The sequence below is a fragment of the Epinephelus lanceolatus genome, chromosome 1, assembly GCF_041903045.1.
Source record: "Epinephelus lanceolatus isolate andai-2023 chromosome 1, ASM4190304v1, whole genome shotgun sequence".
In the NCBI taxonomy this organism is placed as follows: domain Eukaryota; kingdom Metazoa; phylum Chordata; class Actinopteri; order Perciformes; family Serranidae; genus Epinephelus; species Epinephelus lanceolatus.
Genome location: NC_135734.1, coordinates 24,538,058 through 24,561,204, shown reverse-complemented (window position 1 = coordinate 24,561,204; position 23,147 = coordinate 24,538,058). Strand labels below are relative to the sequence as shown.

Genomic DNA, 23,147 nt, shown 5'->3' with positions numbered 1-23,147 from the left:
TATAGCCCCATCTACCTTGAGCCATACACAGAGACACAGCATGGAGTTTAATTTATAGTGCGCTTCAGACATGAAGTTGTGGTGCGGTAATACTACAGGTACTACGGTAAAGACTCGACAGCCATTCACATTGCTCGTCTGAAGTTGTAGCGGAAGATCTGTGTGGTTGTGTGAACCAACCCGGCAACAGGAAGGCGACACGGCGAATGGAATATGGAGTGTGTAAGTTATCCAGCTAACTTAACCTTGTATAGACCATTAGCTTTCTAATAACCTCCACCTAAGTTAGCTAACGTGACTTTCCCGAAGCATGCTAACGGTAACAGCTAACCAACGTTAGCTAATTCTTGACAGAGTAACGTTAGTTCTCAGGCTAGCTCTTTTGTCAATAACGGTGGTCAGCACATATTTGTGCCCGTGAAGAATGTAACTATGGTTTCAGTCTTGGTGTCGGTTGACTAACATTAGTTACTTCACGTTAAACAAAACAGTGTACCACATATTGCCTTATAAGGGTAGCCGATGTAAGAAAAAAACAGAGCCAAAATAAGAAGTCACCTCGAATGGCTCCTTAATGTCAACAGACTGTGACGGTAGCTAGCTCGATGCTAATGCTTAGCTCGCGTTAGGATAACGTTATTCATGTTGCACATAACTTCAAAAGCGAGTAACGTTACACTGTCTGTCGGGTTGACAACCAGACACCGTTAAATTACAGCAGTAGTGTCAAAATAACCTTTTATAATGGCAGAATAAGAAACAACATGTACTCAAGTAAACAGTTATGCTGAGCTGAGGCTTTTGGATGTTCAACTAATCAGCTGACTTACGTATCCACAGTGTAAGAGTTTAGCATATCTACACTAAGTTACACATCCATACAGTAACCCTTTGACTTTATCTGAACCAAATCATTCTTATCTTAACCTAACAATATACATTAACTTAACCTTGGTAAGTGGTTGAACCTAACCGCCTCACGGAGGACATTTTTACATGTCACAGTAGGGAAAGCACAAGCGTAAATAAAGACATTAGCGATGGCTGGGTTCCAGTTAGCTGCTCTGATTTCAGGCTCCTAGTATTTTGCATGAGTGGTCACTGTTACACTCACTGCGACTTCTGAATGGAACAGAGCCATGTTAGTGTCATTAGTAACACCTGTGTGTTTCCTGATATATCAGGCCAAAATGTCTGCTTTGACAAAGGTCTGTTTGTTAGCATGTCACACTGATGGGCTTATTTACATTTAACTAAGCTGGGGCTTATTTTTATTTTATCTGTCATGCAGGGTTTTGTATACAGCAGAGCCTTCATATTCACATTCACTTTTTATTTTAGAGGTCAAACAGACATATAATGACCTTTATCTTTTAATTTCAGATTCCAGTGACCATTGATGATCTTGAGGGCAAAAAGGACCCAGTCATAGAGGGTAAAGGACTCATACAAATCTAATGAGACCAAAATGAGCAACACAGACATAGAAAAACAGTGTGTCTCTAATAGTTTCTCACATTCCTTCAGACCCAGAGCACAATGTGTACACCCGGTTTATGAAGTCCCACCGGTGTTATGACCTCGTACCTACCAGCTCCAAACTGGTTGTGTTTGATACATCGCTTCAGGTAAAACAAAAGCTCAAGACTTGAATAACTGACTCTATCTCTCACCTGCTAATTTACACTGAAACATGTGGTATAATTAATCTTACAGGTCAAGAAGGCATTTTTTGCTCTTGTTTCCAATGGGGTAAGAGCAGCACCTCTGTGGGACAGCAAGAAGCAGTGCTTCGTTGGTGAGTTCAAATTTCATTTGGCACACTTTCACTCTTGGTAAGACGAAATTAAAGAAAGGACTGACCTGATTCTCCTCATGTGTCTCTGCAGGTATGCTGACCATCACAGACTTCATTAACATCCTACATCGCTACTACAAATCTCCACTGGTAAGACAGTGGACAGCAAATGGATATAGACCTTAAACTGTAAGATTACCGTAGGTGTAACATATTACATGTCTGCGTTGAACTACAGGCTTATGTTGCTATGGGTAGGGTTTAAACTAAGACGATGCAGAATGTGGTCTTGTCTTGATTTCTTTCTTAATCCCTCATAAATATGTTAACAGGCTCTTTCTAATCTCTCAGGTTCAGATATATGAGTTGGAAGAACACAAAATTGAAACATGGAGAGGTGAGAAAGTTTAATAAATATGTTATGCATTCTTTTAATTGACTTGTGTAAAGGTCTTGACAATGCTGTCTGTTCTCATTTGTAATAGAGCTGTACCTTCAAGACTCTTTTAAGCCCTTGGTTAGCATATCTCCCAACGCAAGGTGAGTTTTTTTTTTAGTTAACGCTCGGTCTGACAGTACATTTTAAAGCATCTATATTTTGTTGTTGGTGTCAAACTTCACTTAAACTTCTGATGGTTTAGTCTGTGGCAGTAACTCATTAAACCTGGCCTGTGCTCAGCAGGGAAGTACAAATAGGCGCCAGAAATGTTTCTCCACATCTTATTGTTTTGACCAGAGTCTCTGTTGATAGAGGCAGACATCAAACACTGCCTGGAAATTCGCTGTGGCTGCATGCAGCTTTTCCATATTTTTGTGTTTGATAGAAACTTATTAATTACTGCATGAAGTTATCAGTATTTTAGTTTTAACGTGTGTTTGTACCCATAATATTTATTGTACAAATGCTTCACCTAACTTACACTTGGAAGTTATTTCTTGTCAACAGCTGACAAGCCAACATTAGAAACTATTCCTTCACTGGTTTCCCTTTCACTTTCTTTTATTTAGCTATCTCATTTCACTACATGTTGCGTCCAATATAACTTAATTAACTTGGTCCTCTCTTAATGTCTCTGTGTCACAGTTTGTATGACGCAGTCTCATCTCTGCTGAAGAATAAGATCCACAGACTGCCTGTAATTGACCCCCTGACAGGAAACACGCTCTATATTCTCACACACAAGAGGATTCTCAAGTTCCTGAAGCTTTTTGTAAGTCTCTGTGGTTTCTCTCCTCACTACTTTTACATTGAATACTTTAAATTATTTTCAGTGTTTGAATCTTATAACACAGCAAATGGCTGGTACAGAGTTAAAACTATCAGCTACAGTTAAGTAAAATAGTTAATTAAAAACTATTTTACAAAGACATCCATTCCCCTACACTTTTAATCAAGTGTACACACTCTCTTGTTATTGTTTCAGATAGCAGAAATGCCAAAACCCTCATTCTTGAGACAAACCTTAGAGGACCTGAACATCGGAACATTCCGGAACATAGCGGTGGTCCGTGCAGACACACCGCTGTACACAGCGCTGGGTATTTTTGTAGAGCAGCGAGTGTCTGCGCTCCCCGTTGTGGATGACAAAGGTATGTGGGCTGATTGAAATGACATCCTTGTTGATTTTGCATTAATGACCGGAGTCCACTTTAATTTTGTTTGTTTGTTTATTGATACGCTGCCTCTCTCCTGCAGGTCGAGTCGTGGATATATACTCAAAATTTGATGTTATAGTAAGTTTCATCTTATCTTTAAATAGTGAAAGGTGCCTGCTAGAATTCCCCAAAGCCAGACATTATGCATTCAGATAGCTAGCTTTTTTTTTTTTTATCAAAGCCCAAAGCCCCAAAACATTCAGTTTACAACCAGATATGTCAAAGAAAAACATCAAATTCTCACAGATGAGAAACTTAAACCAGCAAAACTTCAGCTGAAAATGCATAATCTATGCATCTCATAATCTATCTATCTATGCGCAAAATAGTTTACAATCTATTCTCTTTTGATCCATTAATTGAGTAATCATTGTAGCTGTAATATTTAAAGTACAGTTTGGCAATAGACATTTGTCCTTTTTTTCTCTCGTTCTAAAACAGTTCACAGCTAGGTATTTTTCCCATGTTACTGTGGACAATGTGCAAATCAGTGAGCAAGGCTTCTTAATGGCAAATTCTAATTTACAGTTTTTGGCTTAAATGTGATAGATTATTTTCATTTATTAGGTATTAAATTCACTGGATGAGCCACAAACAGATACTCTCAATATAAATGACATATAGGGTGATTTATCAGTATCACTCAACCTTACATGTAAAATTAAATTAATGGGATTCTGGCACATGAATCTCATGGCTAAAATTTTAACTATATTTCTTTTAAACTATTTATTGTGCAATGTAAGATGAAGAAACATTGCTAACCTGTGTTTATACAGAACCTGGCCGCAGAGAAGACGTACAACAACTTGGATGTGACAGTGACCAAAGCCTTGCAGCACCGCTCGCAGTACTTTGAAGGAGTGCTGACCTGCAACAGGCACGAGACCCTGGAAGCCATCATCAACAGACTGGTCGAGGCAGAGGTGAGAGTTGGATGTCATCATGTGTCACACAGTAGTTGTCTGTTGCGGCTGGTTTGACCCCTCTTGTTTTTGGTTAATATATAATGTTACTCCACACTTAATTATTCTTTTTAAACTGAAGTCCTAAATAGAAGGACACATCAAACACTACCTGAAAATGAGCTAAGGTAGCAACCAGCTTTGCACGGTATAGGAACTCTTTGGCAAGTCAAAAACATGTTTTACAGCTGATTGACATGTTTTGCCCACATCTACCCCTCAGTATGTCATCACTACACGGGATGACTGTTGCTAAAGACTGAACAGCTTAAACCGGGCTCACAATACAGGAGTTCAGGGCTGATTTATCCCTGATTCACCCCTTCTGACAATCGGAGGAGAAATCTGTTGGGGGATGTCTGTCGATACTGGTTTATCTGGTAATGAAAAAGGCCATAGATCCAGTCTTAAACCTCCTGAACTGCTCATGGGCTTGTTGGAGGCTGCACCGATAATTTTAAACAGATTTGATATTTAGATTTTAAAATGTGGATGATTACAGTTATTATGTCAGTACGGAGCAGCTGACTGTGTTGACAAGTGTTGAGGCTAACGTTAACTAGCACACAACTGTTGACAGATAATAAAACTGACAGTTAGAATGTCGCCTCCAGTTCTAGATGAAGAATAGACAACCCGTGTTGACCGTGTCTCTGTAACCATTTTCTCATCCAGACAAGTTTTTGCTTTCTGCTTTTGATTTTCTCACTGCAATGCATTGGTTTTTTTTTTGTTTTTTTAAAAGATATATTTTTGGGGGGGGGGGGGGGGGAATGACATGCAGCAAAGGGCCACAGGCTGGACTTGGAACCTGGGCTGCTGCGGCAACAGCCTTGTACATGGGTCACCTGCTCTATCGACCAAGCCACCGACGCCCCAACTGCAATGCATTGTTAACATTACAACAAATTGTTGCACCACACCAGTTTCCATTTTCTTTACGTCAGCCCTCCAAATGAGATCACATGAGGTAGTACATTCATGCTCCCTCTGACATGATAATCTTAATATCTTTAATGTGTTATGTGCCATTATTTTCAAATTTTGTAGTGTGTGCATGTTTTAAGATTAGGAAGAAGAACAGATGTGAAGTTTGTCCTTATGTGCATGACACAACCTTCTATCAAAATTTGTTAGGATTTTAAAACTCCATTAGTCTGAGCCCGGCTTTAGTCTACAAGATCTTGCAGCCAACGAAATGAAATAACACTCCAAGTCACTGTTTGTGTAGATAGTACCAGTGTCATGCGTCAATTAAAAGTAACAATGGTCCTCTTTTGTGTCCTTCAGGTGCACAGGCTGGTGGTGGTGGATGAGCAGGAAGTGGTGAAAGGAATAGTCTCCCTTTCAGATATCCTCCAGGCACTAGTGCTGACTGATGGAGATGAGGGTGAGTACAGTCATGCAGCTCTCTTAAGATTTTTAGAGCATACACAACAGAGCAGAACATCTTCCTAAATATGTTCCTTGATTGAGAGTGGAAGGCTTTTCCAAAGCTTTGTAGCAGCCGCTGCAAAGCCATTATCTCCCTTACCTCATCAGTCGTAGGACTGTTCATCATCATTAAGTGATGATTTGATTTTTCTGTCCACAGGCACAGCTTGAATAGGTAACTCAAAGAAGGAAAGACTTCACGGAGCAAAGGGAGAAAGATCAGGCATGTGAGAGGGGAATTTCCACAATGTATTGAAGTATCATCACCCATCTCCTGTAACCGGGCTTCCTATAATCACACATGAATATGTCTGCCTCTCTGCAGAAACATGAAGCTCTAGCAATTCTGCAATTTCACATTGTAGTCGCACAAGAGACCTCTGAAGAGGAGCTGTTGACCAGGCATCATTCCCACCTCTGCTGTTTCTGATCTACGCAGAGGAGGACCATTAATTGTGGCTTTGATTATAAATGTATTCCCGATAATATTAATGATATAATCAGTTGTAAGTTAAACTGATTTACCTGTATTGCCATTTGTTGGCAACATTTTATTTGTACAATAAGGCTGAAATGTAGCTTCACACAAAGCCTATGAAAGGGTAATTTTAAACCCTGTGTAACTTTGTCAGATCAGCGTCTGGTGTGTAGGATGTTCTGGCACGTTCTGACTTTTCTTTGTACGTGGAAGTAGTGTGGTGATATTCAGCTGAAATGATCTTGTTAAACAACTAGTTCGATAATTTAAATGCAGGTAGAGGACTGATTTGCGAATCATTTTTACCTTGAGCCCATGCTGATGGTTATATGTTACAGAGGTATTTATCTGTATGTATGTGTGGCATATACTGTACATACAGTACATGCATACAACAACTGGCTTTGTGCTGCTTTGGTGTGAAAGTGCTAAAATGATTTTGGATAATTTATCATTCAAACACTAGACCTTAAAGACCTCGGAGCTGGCAAGTAGTCCACACTGGACAGTCATATTTAAAAATGATTTCACAGATGTGACTGAAAAAGGCTTGGTCATGGTCTAACATTTTCAGCAAGTCAGGTTTCAGCTTCAGGACGTATTGCTCCAAAACAAAACAAAAGCTCTGAATAAATTTTAACGAATATAAAAGATTTATGTAAATTTGTCACCAGTTAAATCAAGTTACCCCAGTTAGCAGTGTGTGAAGAATTCAAGGGCTCAAGTTTTAATCTGCCATGTAGGAAACCTGAAAGAGCGCGTCAGGCTCTCGAGACGACCTCATTGGTGAAGTCCAGAACAGCATCGGTGAATCTGCTGTTAGAGACGACCATTAATTGTGCTGTGTCCTGTTTGCTCTGAATATTTATGGGTTTTATGTTTTGCCATATTGTCTGTGTTGTCACGTATAACCAAATGTTTAATGGATTTTACTTTACTGACTCGTTTTCTGCCTGTTTTGTCTCTCACACTTGGCTTTGGCACTATCAGCGTTAAAGGGATTTGCTTATTGCTCCAGTGCTGCAAGATCTCATCAGTTTTTGAAAAAGTGGTCCATCCAAAAAAACTAATGTTCAAGTTAATGATTTTTGTGGTATTTTTTTTCTTTTCTGATCTTTCTGGTGTGTTATGTTGATGTCAGTTACAGTTAGTGATGGCATCTGACGTCTGAACAACAAGTCTAATACGTTAATTCAACTGTTACCTCTTCATAGTGTTTCGGGGACTTTATTAAAATCACTCAATACCAGCATTTTTCTCTTCCATTTCCATAATGGACCAGGAACATGTCACTTCCTGTTTTGCTCTGTATGAAATTTCATGTACAACTGTATGTAAATGCACAGTTTTTGTAGTAATCTGCATTGAGACTGATTGAAAAGATGAGCAATAAAGGTTCTTTAAGAGTTTGTTTTAAATGGTATTATTGTTAAATGCATACATATATGTCACATATGTCACAACTTTAAAGGGACAGTTCACCCACCAATCAGAAATACATGTTTCTCCTCTTACCTGTAGTGCTATCTATCAATTTAGATTGTTTTGGTGCGAGTTGCCGAGTGTTGGAAATATCGATCATCTCCAACAGCAGTTTCTTGTAGGAACTATTTTCTTTCTACCGAACTATACCCGCCAACTATGTCACTTAGAGGAGGAGGTGTGCATCTACTCATGGACGAGAGGGACGTGCTCATGACAATGTGGGATGTAAACATTAATGGTGTCCTTCTCGGCTGAGGTGTAGATTCACTCTTCCTTCTGAGCAGTGATCTGGTTGGTTGGTGTAGTTTGATAGAAAGAAAATACTTCCTCCATGAAACTGCTTACAACAAGGTCTGTGGATTATCTTGAGTAACCAAAGGCCTGTACTGCGAAGCAGGATCTGGAGTTAGCAAGGTAACTTCAGGGTTAACTTTGGGTTTTCAGTACCATGAAGCTGGTTCTCTTTGAAACAGGATAAATCACTGTGGTAACTTATACTGAACTCAGAGTAACGGATCACAACCTGTCAACACCCCGACCTCAGACCAGTCAGATCACTAATGAAAGAAGTGTCAATGGACAAAAGTCTGAAGTGACAGGTAAAAAAAAGAGAGGAGCCTATATATTGTTATAGGTCAGTAGAATCATTTCATTGTTCCAGGGGTCTTTTTCCACTGGTTTTAAAACAGAGCTTCTAACAGAGAGATTGATTACAACACTAAACACATGATTTTAACAGGATTTTAACTTGTGCAAAGTTTATTTTAGTCTGCAGTGACTGTGACAGTGTTGCTAATTTTTCTCTGATTCCATCCCTGCAGCTCAGAATAACACGAGACACCTACGTGATGAGAACTGGGATAAAATGGATAATATTTTATCAGTAAAATAATCCACACACTGTTAATTGGCACTTGTTATTATAAATGCCACATTTGAGTCAGATAGATCTCATCAGTTAGTAACTACTTTTCTTCTCTTTACCTCAGTAGCAGAAACAGTCTGATGTCACTTTAACATGTTTTATGTGACATCATCCAACTAAAGGGCAAAAAATACTCTATACTGTCACATGCAGCCTGGTGATACCTACACGTAATTTTTGTCTAGGGCAACAGTGAATTTTTGAATGGTGTTTTTCATGTTTCGTTTACACCCCACGCCACTGACATTTTACTGTCTCCCAGTCCCAGACACCTTTGGTACCGTTTCATCTCATATGATATGAAGTAGCCTACATCATTCATGGTTCTGATGATGTCACTCATAATAAACACCCCCGCTTCTAAAACATGAACACGCTGGTGGCTGGATAGGAAAACCCAGAGTTGACTAAACTAGTTGATAACCAGCTTTGTAGCACCGGTTATCCAGACGGCCAATGTTAGGGTTAGTCAAACCAGATAACAATAAGATATCCTGGGTAAGCTGAACTGGCGTCATAGTACAAAGACCTGTAAGCCATAATTTCTGTAAAGAGACATTGCTGTTGAGCTTTTCAAATGTATTTTTTTGGCACTTTGAGCACCACAAGCAGAGTGCCATCTAGTTCCATTGTATTGGAGAGAAGGTAGACGTCTCTATGGCTGATATCTGCAACACTCAGCAATTCACACCAAAATAATCTAGACTGATAAACAGCACTACGGGTAAGAGGAATAATATGTATTGCTGATTTGGGGGTGAACTCTCCCTTTAACTTGAGCTCAGTAAGCCAGTATTATCTGTTGGTCACTTGGAGGCTGTGGAAACAATCTCTAAACACAAAACAGATAGATTTTAAATACAAGGTTGGCCAAGAGGAAAATACAATAAACAGACACCACAAAGAGAAACAAATGCATTTATTACTTTCTATTAGAAGGTACATGATTGAAGTCCTGAAGGGGTTTGTACATGGATGCAGTTGTCTCTTTGCCATGATTGGACAGAGACCTGGGAGTTGTCACAACCAGCAGAAATATACTTTGATTCACACCCTCCTATTCTTCCATGGGGATACTTGGAGAAAGGTTTAAAAACCTTAAATACATTATGCATTTTATACATTGTAAGGCAGATAACAATTTGACAGACACACCCCTTTAGTGTATAAATGCGGTTGACATTCAACCACCTATCAAACAGTAGAGCTCCCCAGTCTTCCCCGCAAAAAACAACAGCATCGAGTGCAGTCTATTCGTTCTTACAAACATCCTGTAAGATTTTAACAATACAGTGCAGAGGGCAAGCGATTTAAACATAAAAAGTATTGGTCAAACACATTTGTGAGACAGCGTTGAGACAATTCAGTAGTATTTAGTTTCTTCTCCCAAAGAAAAAGTCAGATTCTCCTTACAGTTTCCAGTCAGACGGAGTGTACTGCAACTGGTTGGCATGATTTGTATCAACATTCTCATTTTCAGTGGTGTGATCCTAAATAAACACCAGAGGCCATGACCAGAGATGATTCTGAGAACAATTTGGTTTTAATGCTGTGAGGTCAGTAGTAGTGCACATGTGGCCTTTCAGGCTTTCATAGGGACTCACAGCATACATATATATAAATAACATGGGAACGACTACACGCAGACAGTACCTGTTGGATTTGCATACAGCTAAAGACAAAAGTGCACCTATTTCCTGAAAACATAAAAAACGTAGACAGTGATCTCTGACAGTGTTAGCTAGACAGAAACAATCCACATACAGTGTTCACATTGAGGAGGTATTGTATGATGAACAAGAGGAGCTGTGGGGGGGGGGAACATTGATTTAAAATCAAACAGAGTGCTGCAGGAACGAGTCCTAAAACCTGGAAATGAGTTAGCATGTTAGCACTGCCAGTTCCCTCGTCTTGTAGTCAGTGGGTTTTTTGAGTAGGTTTTTGGTTAGAAGCCTGAAATAAAGTTTGTGGCTAACACAAGCTTCAGAGGAATGGATGGACAATGGACGCAATAACAGCTCCCTGAAGTGAAGCCAAAACATGTACATTGCCCCCTGGTGGCTGGCTGCAGTACAGGTTCATAAAGGCTGGCACCTTCTTGTTAGCAGACGAACACGGGCCAAACTAAAACATCAAAGTACAGGTCAAATACATTTTTCCCAAAGATACGACTGGTTTTAATGAGTTATTTGATACTATAAAAATGGGGTTTGACTTCATGATTGACAGCTGTGTGTGTCAATCAGTGTGCTCATGATCAATAGCGATGCTTGTAATTAGTTGGACGGATCTTTCAGCAGGAACTCGACACAGCAGAGATTGCTACTGCGCAGACTCTGGCTCCAAATGACCACCAATTTGACCACCAGTGCAAGATGGCAGTGGCCATACCCAGGATATTTTGGCTTCATTTTTGTACAACTGGAGGAAGTGGAAACGTGTCATCCATCTATTTATACAGTCCATGCTCTGAACATGGCTTTACAGCCTCGTTGTGGTGGTGACGATGAAGTTACCGACCATGATGTTGTTTGTTTATAGCCTTATGTTAGCTTATTACTTCTGCCAATTTAATTTAGGTTCAAAAATCATAAAAGTGGTGCTTATTTGTGAGGATTATCTTGCCGAATAAAACGTGTAGGTATCACACTTGTTTGACTTGTAGCTTATTTTCTGTAATAATCCAAAATCCAATAGGAAAACCCAACTGGCTTTTTGACGAGGGAACCAGGACGATGCTACCTTCCAGGTCAACCTACAAAACAACATCATCCCTGCAACACTCTATCGTCTATAGTCAACATAAGCAGTGTGTCTGACACATACAGTGATGTCACATCAGAGGTCAAAAAGTAGATTTGTACATAAAACTTTTTACAAACAGCAAGACAAAAGTAATTTTCTTCCCACCAACCAAAAAGTCGATATAAAAGATTCGACCATCTAAAACATGAGCTAAGTCTCAACATAAGATCTAGTGTAACTGTCCTATATACACAAGTCTCACCTTAAAAAGCTAGTTTATGTGCAGTAGTTATACTTGGCCAGGGAAAAGACGCCCTGAGGGGAAAAGAACATTGAACATGCTTTGACGATATAAAAACATAAAAACAAACTATTATTCAGATTCCTGGAGTTAGTGTATTTAAAAGGGATTAAAAATGAAACATTTTTGCCCTGTAGTTTAAGTACAGTGTATACAGGATTACTGCTGCAAAGGACAAAGGTTATCTGAATGTCGTGTTTATCAGCTTATCCAAGAGGCCGGAGCAACGTTTACTCTCGTGGCAGGTTATGGTCTGTGGGTTGATTGAGAGACAGCGGCTGCTTTCAGACTGGAATACTATGATTTAAATATACATGGGATTTGTAGGAAGTGTCCCAGTCCAAAGCACGCGAGTGTGTCAGCTAAGATCAAGGACAAAATATACAGTTTCAAGTCCATGGCAGCTGTGGCTCTACATTTAACCCTCCATCTTAGCCTACGTTCACATTACAAGCAAATGTGGCCCAATTCTGATTGTTTTGGTGTCATGTGGACACAGAAATTAGATTTTTTTCCAGTCAGATCTGGACCACTATCATATGTGGTCCTAAACACGATACATATCCAATCACTGGCCACACAACTACAGTAAGAAACGTCATAGCGAATTCACGTGATTTTCCACACAGGCATGATTTTTGGTGGTGGTCAAGATACAGATAACTCACCACACAGTGTCTGTGTGGTTTGTCAAAACTACAGAAGGTTGCTGTAGCCATATCGCTGCTGCGGTAGGCTGCCCCAGTCATCAGCCAATAGAGCCCGACTGCCAGACTCTTTCTGATGGGGACAGCTTGCCGACGTGACAGCACTGTTGTAACGCCGACAGATATTGGAATGTAACCCTGGAAATGCTGAAGTTTGGAGGAACTGTTCCTCTGTGAAACCTTCCACATTGCGGCTTCACCACTGCTGACTCCTCTCCCGGCCACACCCTCACCTCTCTCTTCACAGAACTACCAACAACAGCCGCTAATAGAGCTAGTGGACTGAAAGCCCATTTATCTGACAGCCCATTATTAGATGATTAGAATTGAGCGTTAAGCCCTGCAATGTGAACGAAGCCTCAGTAAAATGCATTTTGCTTAATAATTCCAAAATGCGTAGTTTGCTTAAGATGACTCTAAGCAGACAAAAAAACATGTTGACTGGTAAGCATAAGGAAAACCTGAGGTTTACAATACTTAATGGGAAGGGCTCCAGGCAAGTGGTCCAAAGGCTAAATCATGTTTGGCAAGTTGCCCAAACGCTCCAGTAACTGTGAAGTCTTTCAACACCATGTTGAAAGTAAACGGGCTGCATTTACACAAACTGCCTCAACTGCTTTGTACATGCTTACATGATAATCAGGAGACAACTAAACACAGCTGCAGCAGAACCAGATGGATTATTGTCTCTGAAGAGTTTCTAAGCAGTTTGTGATGTGCCTTCAAGCTGTAGGCGGCACAGAGAAACCTGCACAATAGCCTCACAAACACCCATATTTCAATAACAAGATCTAGTCATTTAAATAACAGAATAAGTAAAAAATAAGTTAAAAACACTCCTAACCCCCAAAAGCTGGCCCCAGTTTCAAAGACAAAAAGAGCAAATGCTGTGTCTATTAAGCGACTGTGATCATAGAGACTTTAAGGAAATATCATTAACTGATTTTCAAACTGTTAAATGGGTAATTACATATCCTGCTATCGATTGCATACAAGTACACAGGAAATCCAAGGATCCTTGTTAGTACGGAGTGTAGAGAGGAACAAAAAGGGCAGCAGTAGCTGAGGACAAGACAGGAAAGGTGTTCTTGGTAGTTTGGCTGGGTAAGCGAGGTAGGGTTTGTCAGAAATCAAGTGGCTTCAAAACTGGCAGGAGTGTCTATGGAGTAATATTTTACAAAGTGCGACTCTCCATCGTTTTCTCTTACTTTGTGCGTTCTTTGTCGAAGGCCCGGCCCCTTCCTCTCAGTGTCCGACAGTCTGGAGCCGGGTGTTGCTCAGTGCTCTTTCTCAGCGCTCAGCTGACTTAGCTCAGACTTTAATGTCCTCTTGAATGCTGAGCTGGGAGAGGGTCTTCTTGATGCGCAGGGCAGTCAAGCGGGCAGCTCCATTAGCATACCAACACTCCCTCATGATTTTGCCCATAACTCGCAGAGACTGGAACAGCAGGGAGGGAGAATCAAATAAGAATATGAACTTACAATACAGTATAAATCATTATGAGGATGACTATGCTTTGTGTTAGAAACCTTGTTTGAAAGACCTGTGTGTTCCCTGTGTCATTCACTTTTCTTAAAAGGGAGTTGTAAAGGATAACTCAGTTTATTGCATCACTGCTCTCATGTGAGTAGCTTCGGCCGTCATTTCCAGCATTACTCAGTTACGCCATTGCTGAGATCTGGGAAACCCAATTGGGCAAGCCACATGATGATCTGACAGTTGTACGCCTAGCCGATAATCTATATTTGTGAGTGTTATGAACTACACGTAAGCAGATTTGCAATAAAGACTCCTGAAATAAATATTATAGAATTGTTACCAACATGTGCTGGACAGTTGGACAAATAAACCTGTCAATGCTCTTTGATAAAATATTTAAAGAAGACACTGTTTCTACATTACAACAAACATACGGTATTTTTGGCATTTCTTTGCACCAGCTTCTTATCTGACAACATTTGCTCCAATACCAATAAGTCAAGTTACTGGTGGATTTATCTTGCTAGTTGTAATAAGTCAACAGTTTAGGCTAATAAACCACGAGCGAGTGTAACCGCAAAATATGGAGGACAAACAATACACACGTATCAATAAATAAATCAATGTATGAATGAATAAATAAATCCACAAAGAAGTAAATGCAGATGTTAGGACCTTCTACCACATTAACATACAGGCAAATAAATAAATAAATAAATAAATAAATGCAGTTTTACAAATATAGAAATTAATTAAAAATCTTTATTTATGTCCTGTTTAACTGTCTTTTTTAAAATGTATACATTTATCTCAACATTTAACAGTTCAACAGGTTTTTATTCATTTACTCTTTTATTGATTTCTGTATCCCTGTATTTATTTCAGCATTTATTTATTATTTTATTTATCTATCCCTGTATTTATTTCAGCATTTATCATTTTATTTATTTATTTATACCTGTATTTATTTATGCATCTATTTCAGAATTTATTTATTATATCATTTGTTTATTTTTTGTATTTATTTATTGATATTTATGTAATTTTTAATCCTCAATAGAAATATGCATCCCTCATGGCACTGGAAAACAGTGAACAGAAGAGTGTAGACAGTGTGACAAATATTTTGTTAGTAATAATTTTAACCATATTACAATCATTTTCTTTTTAGTGATGTCACAACGTTCCTAGATCTCTGTAATTATGTTGATGACTGTGCTGTTCTGATTATAGTTTATTAAATGATGAGCAAAACCTAAAAAAAATAAGACCTATGTCATAATAACCTGCAATTAACTTCTGGTGTGAGTGCAGATCTTAAACAGTGACAAATTTTTGCTTTAACTCATCATACCTCGTAGCTCTGCCACCAATTAGGAATGTTGGGTCGTAGCTTTTGGTCACACACCAACTTTCTCATCTCCTCTATGGATGGGTCAGAAGGTACCAGGTCATAGTAGGGCAGCTGGTATTCTTCATGGATACCTGATAACACAGGAAAATGTTGGGGTCAGATCAGTGCTGTGATCTCAGTTGTTAACATCCATAAAAAAATCAAACAACACAGGTTGAGTATCCAGAGTGAAAACAAAAGAGTACAACCTCCACTATTACAGCGGCGTGCGATCTCCCAGTAGACCAGCCCCAGAGCATAGATATCAGCACACTTGAATGAGTCAAAGTGTCTCATGTTGATAGTCTCATCCAGAACCTCTGGAGCCATGTACCTGAGAGATGTAACAACAATCCCAGTTTAAAATTATGTGCAGAGTTAAAGGATGTTCCAGGAAAGGCGTCAGAGATATCTGTGAGAACGGACGGTCAGCAGCTGCAGGTGTGTGTGTGTGTGTGTGTGTGTGTTGACACAGACCTTTTGGTGCCCACCCTCTGATTGGGTGCAATGTCGATGGTATCCGAGGCTGAGTCATGACGGACAGCCAAGCCCAGGTCAGCGATGGCACAGGTGCAGTTCTTCTTCACGAGGATGTTCTTGGACTTCAGGTCTCTGTGGGCGATGCCTGGCTTTCCTATCAAAACATAAATGTAAATTATAGTTACTCATAAAGTCTGAGTTCTTTTTTTTTCTGTTGCGCAAAGATACCATTGGCAGGTGTAGTTTGCTAGAAAGAAAATAGTTCCAACATGAAACTGCTCACAACAAGGTCTGTGGATTATCTTGAGTAACCAGGTAATAATTTCTGGAGTTTTTCAGATGTATTTTTTGGTGCTTTAAGCAGTATGAAAACACTGACTTCAAGAACTTAACTTTATTTATCTATCTCTATTCATTTCAGTCTCTATTTGGTTTTCTATTAACAAACTAACAGCAAATTATGGAGAATTTTACAAACTTATTTTAACCTTTTTCATGGGTAACATGTTGTCGACCAAAATTTACATACTGTAACTTAGACAGTTTCTGTTTTATGACTCAGTTCAGCTGCCTCAGAGTCTTGCAAGAGATGGCACAGATCAGCTGTCAACATGAGAGGCTTTGTGCCAGTCTGTGGGAGGGGAACATAAAGAGCAATTAATATAACCAGTCCTGTCAGTAATGAAGTGGTGCTGTCACCTTGTGTTCCCAGAATCTCCATGTGCAGATGTGCCAGGCCGCTGGCTGCGGACAGTGCTAGTTTGATCATTCCTTCAGTAGTGACAGAGTAGCGGTTCAGGTAGTCGAACAGAGAGCCGTGCTCGTGGTAGTCCGACACCAACCACAGCTGGGTCCATGTGCCGTTGTCTGGGCAGGAGACACAAACATAAAGATACAAAGAGATTAGAAATTTACCTGAGAAGTACTGCACAACAAACAAAACTCATCATTAACCCTGAGCTGTGAATTATTTATCCATTCTTCAACATGTTGTGATGTCACAGGTGTGCACCTTTGTTATCAGCAGCTATGAAGCCCAGGATGTTTTCATGGCGAAGCATGATGGTCTGATAGATTTCAGCCTCACGGAACCAGGAGCGCTCTTCTCTGGAGGAGAAGATTTTCACCGCCACATCACCGCCCCTCCAACGTCCTCGCCACACCTCCCCAAAACGCCCTTTACCAATGATCTCTTGGAGGACGATTGTTCTGGCCACAGTGCGCTGGACGAACAGAGGCAGACCTGCTCAAAAGAGATGAGAACAGCAATCAACAGTTTGCTGCTACTAATTTGATTAAGCTCAAACCAGTTCAAGCTCTAACATGGGCGCTGAGCTGCAGCTACATTATCCACTGACCAGAGCCCGAACCAGACGTGGACAGATCGTATATGAGGTCCTGCAGGGTCCTGTCTTTAGCCAGGTAGAGGTGGTCACAGGAGGGGTCCTCCACCTCTAACCTTTGCCTGTGGCTGTAGGCCCTCTGGTGGTACTGATATAGGAACACACCCATCAGCAGCAGCAGACACAGCAGGAACAGCGGCCCTGCGATCACAGCGACCAGCTCCACCAGCCCCCATGTTCCACCTGGGCCGTAGCCACCCCCGAGTCCTGACTGAGTCGTGACTGAAGAGAGACCAGTGGAAAATTAAACTGCAACATCTGGCACTCAGTACACACATAAGACAGACTTTAATCCCTGATATAAACTGCTTCGTGACCACGAGGAATGACAGTATAAAGCTTTTGGTTATGCACAGAGTCCACATTTGACTCTTGCATTAACTTCTATTGATTATTCCCAGTTATTTAAGTACGAGATGCTTAGTTCTCTACACTAAAAGGCTTTTACAGTACAATAAGTACTGAAATTGCATTAACAGCGTACATACACTGTAAAAGGTCTGCTAATTCTCTCCTTTGACCTTTCTCATATTTTTCAGTAGTGCTTTGTCTTTGTGACACTCGTGTTGAGTTTCTCAACTCCATTGTTGATTCAGACAAATAAATGATTTTCTGGCTCCTTTTCACACTGTGTTGCACAGATCTGAAAAGGATATCCACACTCAAAGAGTATGTGAGTCAGTACAACAAGCAGAGCAACTTGGGGTTAAATTATCATCAGTTTATACCAGTCTTTTAAAGTGCTGCTTCTCGGTTAAAAGCTTCATATGAACTTGTGTTTCTTGTGCATGCTAGAAATGAATGCCGATCACAATTTCCTGTCACAATTGTTCTACATTGACACTCTTCTCTCTGCAAAATATTTTTGGACACTGTACAGAACTCCATAGGAAACATGTATCTTCTCAGGAACCATGAGTCATAAAACAGTGTAGGAAACAGGAAACATGTTCCTGCCTGTAGTTTGCTCACTCACTGTATGTTAGGAGCAAATATTAGATGTATGGCACTCCAGGTAAAGACACACTTTTTTGTAATATGTGTTTGCTTCAAGTCACATGATAGATAGACATTTGTGTTCTAATCTGTCACACAAAAATTAAAAAATTTCAAGCATGGGTAGACAGTTTTATTTTGGACACACTAGGCAAAAATCTCACTTGAGCATTATGTAATTCAAGTGGACTAAGATAGAGAAAAAATTAGACTACTTCTCTTGGCTCTGTTTTCAGGCTTTAGAAAACCCAGCCTGTGATGGGAGACTTTGGACAATCACAGGTTATTTCAGAGAGAGAGAGTGTTCCTATTGGCAGTTCTATAAATGCAGATGTACGTGCATGTCTCTTCGGTGAAAGCCTGATTCAATGGTGGAGAATTCTACAAAGAATGTTGCTATTCCAGCATTAGCAACAACTGCCTGCACTGCTAGGTAACTAACAAAGGAAGACAGAGTCTGATAATAGAGTCTGACAAAAAACAAACAGAAGACGTGTCAATGCTGGTGAAGCACTTCAGAGATGGAGAGAAAATGCTGCAAGGAGTTTAGCCTTTTGCTAACCAGAGCCAAAAGCTAACAGCTGCGGCTTCATGTTCACGTTTATGTAGCTAATGTTAGTGAGACCCTCGAATCACAGTGAGTCCTCCGCCTCAAACCCTTCCACTACAGATCACTTTGCAGGGAGGAGAGCAAGCACCAGCTCCGAATGACCCACAGTCAGCGACCGCAGCATCACAAATCCAGCAAATGGAAACCACAGCTCTGGGAGACCAGACAGCCCAGACTCCAAGACGCCAGATTAGCAAACTTTCTGTTGCTGCTGTTACAAAGGTTTGACCTGGCACTGCTGTTGGCCACCAGCACGCTGCAATGCACTGGCCAAATGTGAGCTGCTAGAGCCACCAACCAAAGGTCTGCTCCCTGAGATGCTGCCCACTCTCCTTCCAGTGAAGCATGGAGGCAGAGAGTGAGGCGGAGGGACCGTGGAGTGGCTGGCTAGCTAATCCTTGTCTAATTTGTGGGTGAGGAGGGGCTGAGGAAATGAAGTGTGGAACTCTACAATGAAAAAAGATTAAAAGCATCAATGTATGGCAAACACTTGGTTAATGTATGAAGCGTGTGCATATGCCCAGGGTCGTTTGGTGGGAGGGGCTTAGGACAGAGAGGGGAGAACTGTGGGAGGAGGTTGTACTTTTAAATTCTTATGTTTATTGGCCTTTTCCAAATTTCTGCATATCCCAGGTTTAAGGTCAGAGCATTGGTGATCATGATGTATAAGCCGTGTGCAACTTCAGAGCTCTTACCTGAAGGTACTTTGAGGTCAATGCTGTTGCAGTAGTCCGTGTAGCAGCAGTGGATGTTCAGCAAGCCCTCTGCACCGAGGCAGAAGAACGGTTGTCCGGGGGGCACAAGATTGTCTCGTGTGATGCATCTACGGACGTGCTGCTCTTGGCCGTCAATGAGGGAAGTGGAGGCCATGCACGCTCCATCCGTCTCACACTGGAAGCCAGTCTTCTCACACTGGACAGTGGTGCAGTTACACCGCAAAGCTGCAGGGACAGAGGGGGCAGAAGGAAGGAACACAGCGTGAGACATAACAGTTTGCATGATTAAAAGTACTAGACTTTGTCTGCAAGCACCGCTAATGAATACTGTGTGTGTGTGTGTGTGTGTGTGTGTGTGTGTGTCTACAGGCTGTGAATTTATTGTTACATAACGGGCAAATGTGGGAGCAAAGTACTTTATTTTCTTCTAAACTGTGCAGGAACGTACAGTACACATCATGCGCAGTAGAGGGCAATAGCAGCCATAAGTAACAGTATGCATTACATTATAAGCTCTGCACTTACAAACAATATGCAACAGTGGATGAAGCCCAAAAACAGAAAGGACACTTCCTAGTACCACTCTGACTGTGATGACATTCTGTTATGGTTTCTGCAGCAAGTGGCATCTCACTTTTAGATAATGGTGATTCAAGTTAGTTTGGTGAGTGTAAGATCCACCTGAGGAAGCCACCTGGCAAGGGTAGAGTAATATTTCACAGCGACACTGCCTAAATATTTCAAGTACTAAAGGAACATTTTCAGATGAGTGATGTGTTGCAAAGATGAACTGGAGAGGTAAGGACAGAGAGACGGAGGATGGTACTGGCGAGGTCAGGAAGTAGAAGAAGTGTTCGAGGTAGGGTGTGGTGTGTGTAGGATGGCGGGGGCTTTGGGAGGATGGGTGGAGAGTTTATGTGAGGGCATGTAGGAGTAGAGATTAAATGACCGGCTTTGACAAACAACAGACTGAGACTTCCTCTTGAAACTCGGTAATAATATTAAGACACAGACATGATGGGACATTCCAGTCATTCTGAAAAAGCCCCCAGTGGATTCTCAGCAGAAAATGACCTCGCCAGAGAGCATGTCTGTGCTGGATGTGCTGGTTAGAAAACACACACATATGAACCTGAACTTCAGAGTTATTACGTCAAACGGGGGAAATGTAGAGTTAATATGTTACAACATCTCTGTGGTGCTGACTCATACAATGCCAACACCTACTTGGCAGATGCTGGTGGTCATACAAGAAACAAAACAACCTATCTTTCAAAAAAATAAGGAAGATAGATGCTGACTAAACATGAAATGAGACTGACGTTTCAGATTTTCCATGGCTATTATTGTCATAACTATAATTAACATCGGGCTGATGTTTTAAAAGAGTCCTCAGAGAACAAAAAATAATCAGCATTAGGAACAGAAATCCTTAAAGTATAGTTAAATATAGCCAAAATACTGCAAGACACTGCAGTTCATTTGTGTGTTTACCTCTGTTTACACAACGATTACATTAATATCACCACTGGAATCAGATGCTTGAGCACTGGGTGATCTTTCTGTTTTCGACCAGAACACAACAGGCTTGAGATGCCATATTTCATGACATTTTACATCCCGAGCAACAACTTAATGTCCCGTACTTCTGAAGAACAATAAAGGGAACAGAACTGACATACATATCTACACTGTGTGGGGATGCAAAGCAAAGTTATACTCCTTAACACCATGGCAAAACATAAACAAGCTCAGGAAGGGGCTTTTCCAGTTTATATTTTACCAGATTTTTTTTTTATTTCATCTCTTTTTCCTTTTCAACTTATTCCCCCTGGCCATCTACTTACTTACCCATTACTGTGTTTGTTTTCATTGGTTATCATTGTCCTTTTTATATATTTTTATTATAACCTTTTTTCTGTAATGTGTGGCGCTGTTGTTGTGCAAAGGTTGGGCTGGATGGGGGAAAGAAAATATGAAAAAAGGGTGACCTGTAAACCAGCAACTTGTGTATTGTTTGTTAATAGTTTATAGTCTGTTTCTCTGTCCTAGAAGGTCTGTTTCTGTTGATCATCTAATCTGATCAATTAGTCAGCTGGTAGAAATTTAACCAGCAAGTATTTTGATAATCAACTAATCATTTAAATCAATCTTGAAGCAAAAACACTAAAGATTATCTGGTGCCACCTTCTCAAACTCTTCATTGAAAACTGAATTTCTTTGGATTTTTAAATTCTTGGCCAAACAAAAAGCAATTTCAGTGGCAATGTTCACTAATTTCTGACAATTTATGGAACTAAAGTGATTAATTAAGATTGATTAAGAAGGCAATCAGCACTTTAACTGGCAATGAACTTAACTGTTAGGTGCAGCCCTAGTTTTTTGTGGCAATGTAATAAACTGTTTTTAGGAAGGAAACATGGATGACAAATAAGAATATTATACATATCACCCACTCCTACTCTGCCCCATAACATAACAAGCTACATATATTATTAACCTGCTAATGTATACTTTCTAGTCTCTCATACACAGAAGTAAAGTGGATCATGCTAACACAAACAATAATACAGATGACACTATAGAAGACTCTGAGTGAACACACCAGACTCACCAGGCTCCAAATCATGATAAACTTTGTACTAATCTACTATCACACACAGGTGCATTTGTTCTAATACACCATGTTGTACATCTGTGTATTATATATGTTTACAGCAACACTGCAACATAAGTTTAATCCCCACATCTGTGCCTGGGGCTGCAGATATGAGATTACTAATGCCTGTAATATGAGCACATCCATAATAATTACATTAACATGTGAGCACTCTGAAATCCTCACACACACACACACACACCCTCATGGCATCATTATCTAACATGTCAAGTGTCTCTGGATAACATTACTGTGATGCAAAAGGATAAACAGCAGACAAAGACATAAGGGAAAGGTCGCACACAGCGGTAACAACCATATATTTAGCTGTACAAGTTAAATAACCACTGCTGCATAAGGCTGAGAGCAAAGCAACACTCTGTGTGTTTACAGCCTAATAATTGACTGAGCTGACAGCCCATGCTACCTCACACACCTTCTAACTGCTGTTTCAGACTAGCCTAACTGGCTCGACAACGACAGAAACACGGTGAGATGTCGTGTGTTGTCACATTTACACGAAAGATATCTAAATAACACGCAGGTTTGTACAAATTAAGGCTGACCTGGTTTCAAGTCTATGTGTCAATTCAGTTTGTCGTCCCGGGGCTAGGCTAGCTAACCTAGCTAACGTTAGCTAGCAGCTAACTCCACAGTCGTTCGCCTTCATGATGGCAGCAGCACCACAGCAGCGGCTTGTGAACAAAACAAACTATAAGTCACTCACCCTCGCAGGTTCTGTACAGGACCGCCTGAACAACCACGACGGCTAACGAGATCTGTAGGTTAGCCATGATCAATGAATTCCCGGCTCATCGCATTAAGACATTTAGTTAGCTAACGTTAGATGTGGCGAGGCGTGATGATGACAGCTAACCAGGCTGTCAGTGCACAGTGAACAGTTGACTAACATGTTC

At 40.5% G+C, this 23,147-nt stretch overlaps 2 protein-coding genes across 3 annotated transcripts; one reads left to right on the top strand and one right to left on the bottom strand.

Annotated features, from left to right (window-relative positions):
- The first annotated feature begins 107 nt into the window (after nucleotides 1-107).
- prkag1 (protein kinase, AMP-activated, gamma 1 non-catalytic subunit) lies at nucleotides 108-7,740 on the top strand. 2 transcript variants are annotated; one of them, XR_013491602.1, is made up of 14 exons: nucleotides 108-222; nucleotides 1,384-1,435; nucleotides 1,528-1,628; nucleotides 1,717-1,798; nucleotides 1,890-1,948; nucleotides 2,150-2,195; nucleotides 2,284-2,338; nucleotides 2,883-3,009; nucleotides 3,223-3,388; nucleotides 3,495-3,532; nucleotides 4,234-4,380; nucleotides 5,710-5,809; nucleotides 6,014-6,076; nucleotides 6,179-7,740. XR_013491602.1 is itself a non-coding variant. In XM_033627593.2 (13 exons), the coding sequence occupies exons 1-13, from the start codon at nucleotides 214-216 to the stop codon at nucleotides 6,022-6,024; spliced, it is 993 nt and encodes a 330-aa protein (XP_033483484.1). In that variant the 5' UTR covers nucleotides 108-213; the 3' UTR covers nucleotides 6,025-6,156. The 2 variants fall into 2 exon arrangements, 1 of the variants encoding a protein (XP_033483484.1); XM_033627593.2 differs by lacking the exon at nucleotides 6,179-7,740 and having other exon boundaries at nucleotides 6,014-6,156.
- Nucleotides 7,741-9,645: 1,905 nt separating this feature from the next.
- On the bottom strand, nucleotides 9,646-23,124 carry LOC117257141 (activin receptor type-1B-like). The gene is made up of 9 exons (XM_033627071.2): nucleotides 22,958-23,124; nucleotides 19,551-19,796; nucleotides 17,205-17,471; nucleotides 16,859-17,089; nucleotides 16,546-16,713; nucleotides 15,844-16,000; nucleotides 15,576-15,700; nucleotides 15,328-15,458; nucleotides 9,646-13,931 (listed from the first exon to the last, which is right to left on the bottom strand). Exons 1-9 carry the CDS (start codon nucleotides 23,022-23,024, stop codon nucleotides 13,806-13,808), a joined length of 1,518 nt encoding a protein of 505 aa, XP_033482962.1. The 5' UTR covers nucleotides 23,025-23,124; the 3' UTR covers nucleotides 9,646-13,805.
- Nucleotides 23,125-23,147: the final 23 nt, after the last annotated feature.

Bases quoted from the DNA above. Each gene is read 5' to 3' on its own strand.
- LOC117257141 (XM_033627071.2), bottom strand. From the start codon at position 23,024: ATGGCTAACCTACAGATCTCGTTAGCCGTCGTGGTTGTTCAGGCGGTC. The intron at 17,090-17,204 runs GTCAGTGGATAA...TCTTTTGAGCAG, and splicing joins CACGTCTGGTTCGGGCTCTG to GTCTGCCTCTGTTCGTCCAG. The intron at 16,001-16,545 runs GTGACAGCACCA...ATGTTTTGATAG, and splicing joins GGAGATTCTGGGAACACAAG to GAAAGCCAGGCATCGCCCAC.
- prkag1 (XM_033627593.2), top strand. The intron at 3,010-3,222 runs GTAAGTCTCTGT...TTATTGTTTCAG, and splicing joins TCAAGTTCCTGAAGCTTTTT to ATAGCAGAAATGCCAAAACC. The intron at 3,389-3,494 runs GTATGTGGGCTG...TCTCTCCTGCAG, and splicing joins CCCCGTTGTGGATGACAAAG to GTCGAGTCGTGGATATATAC.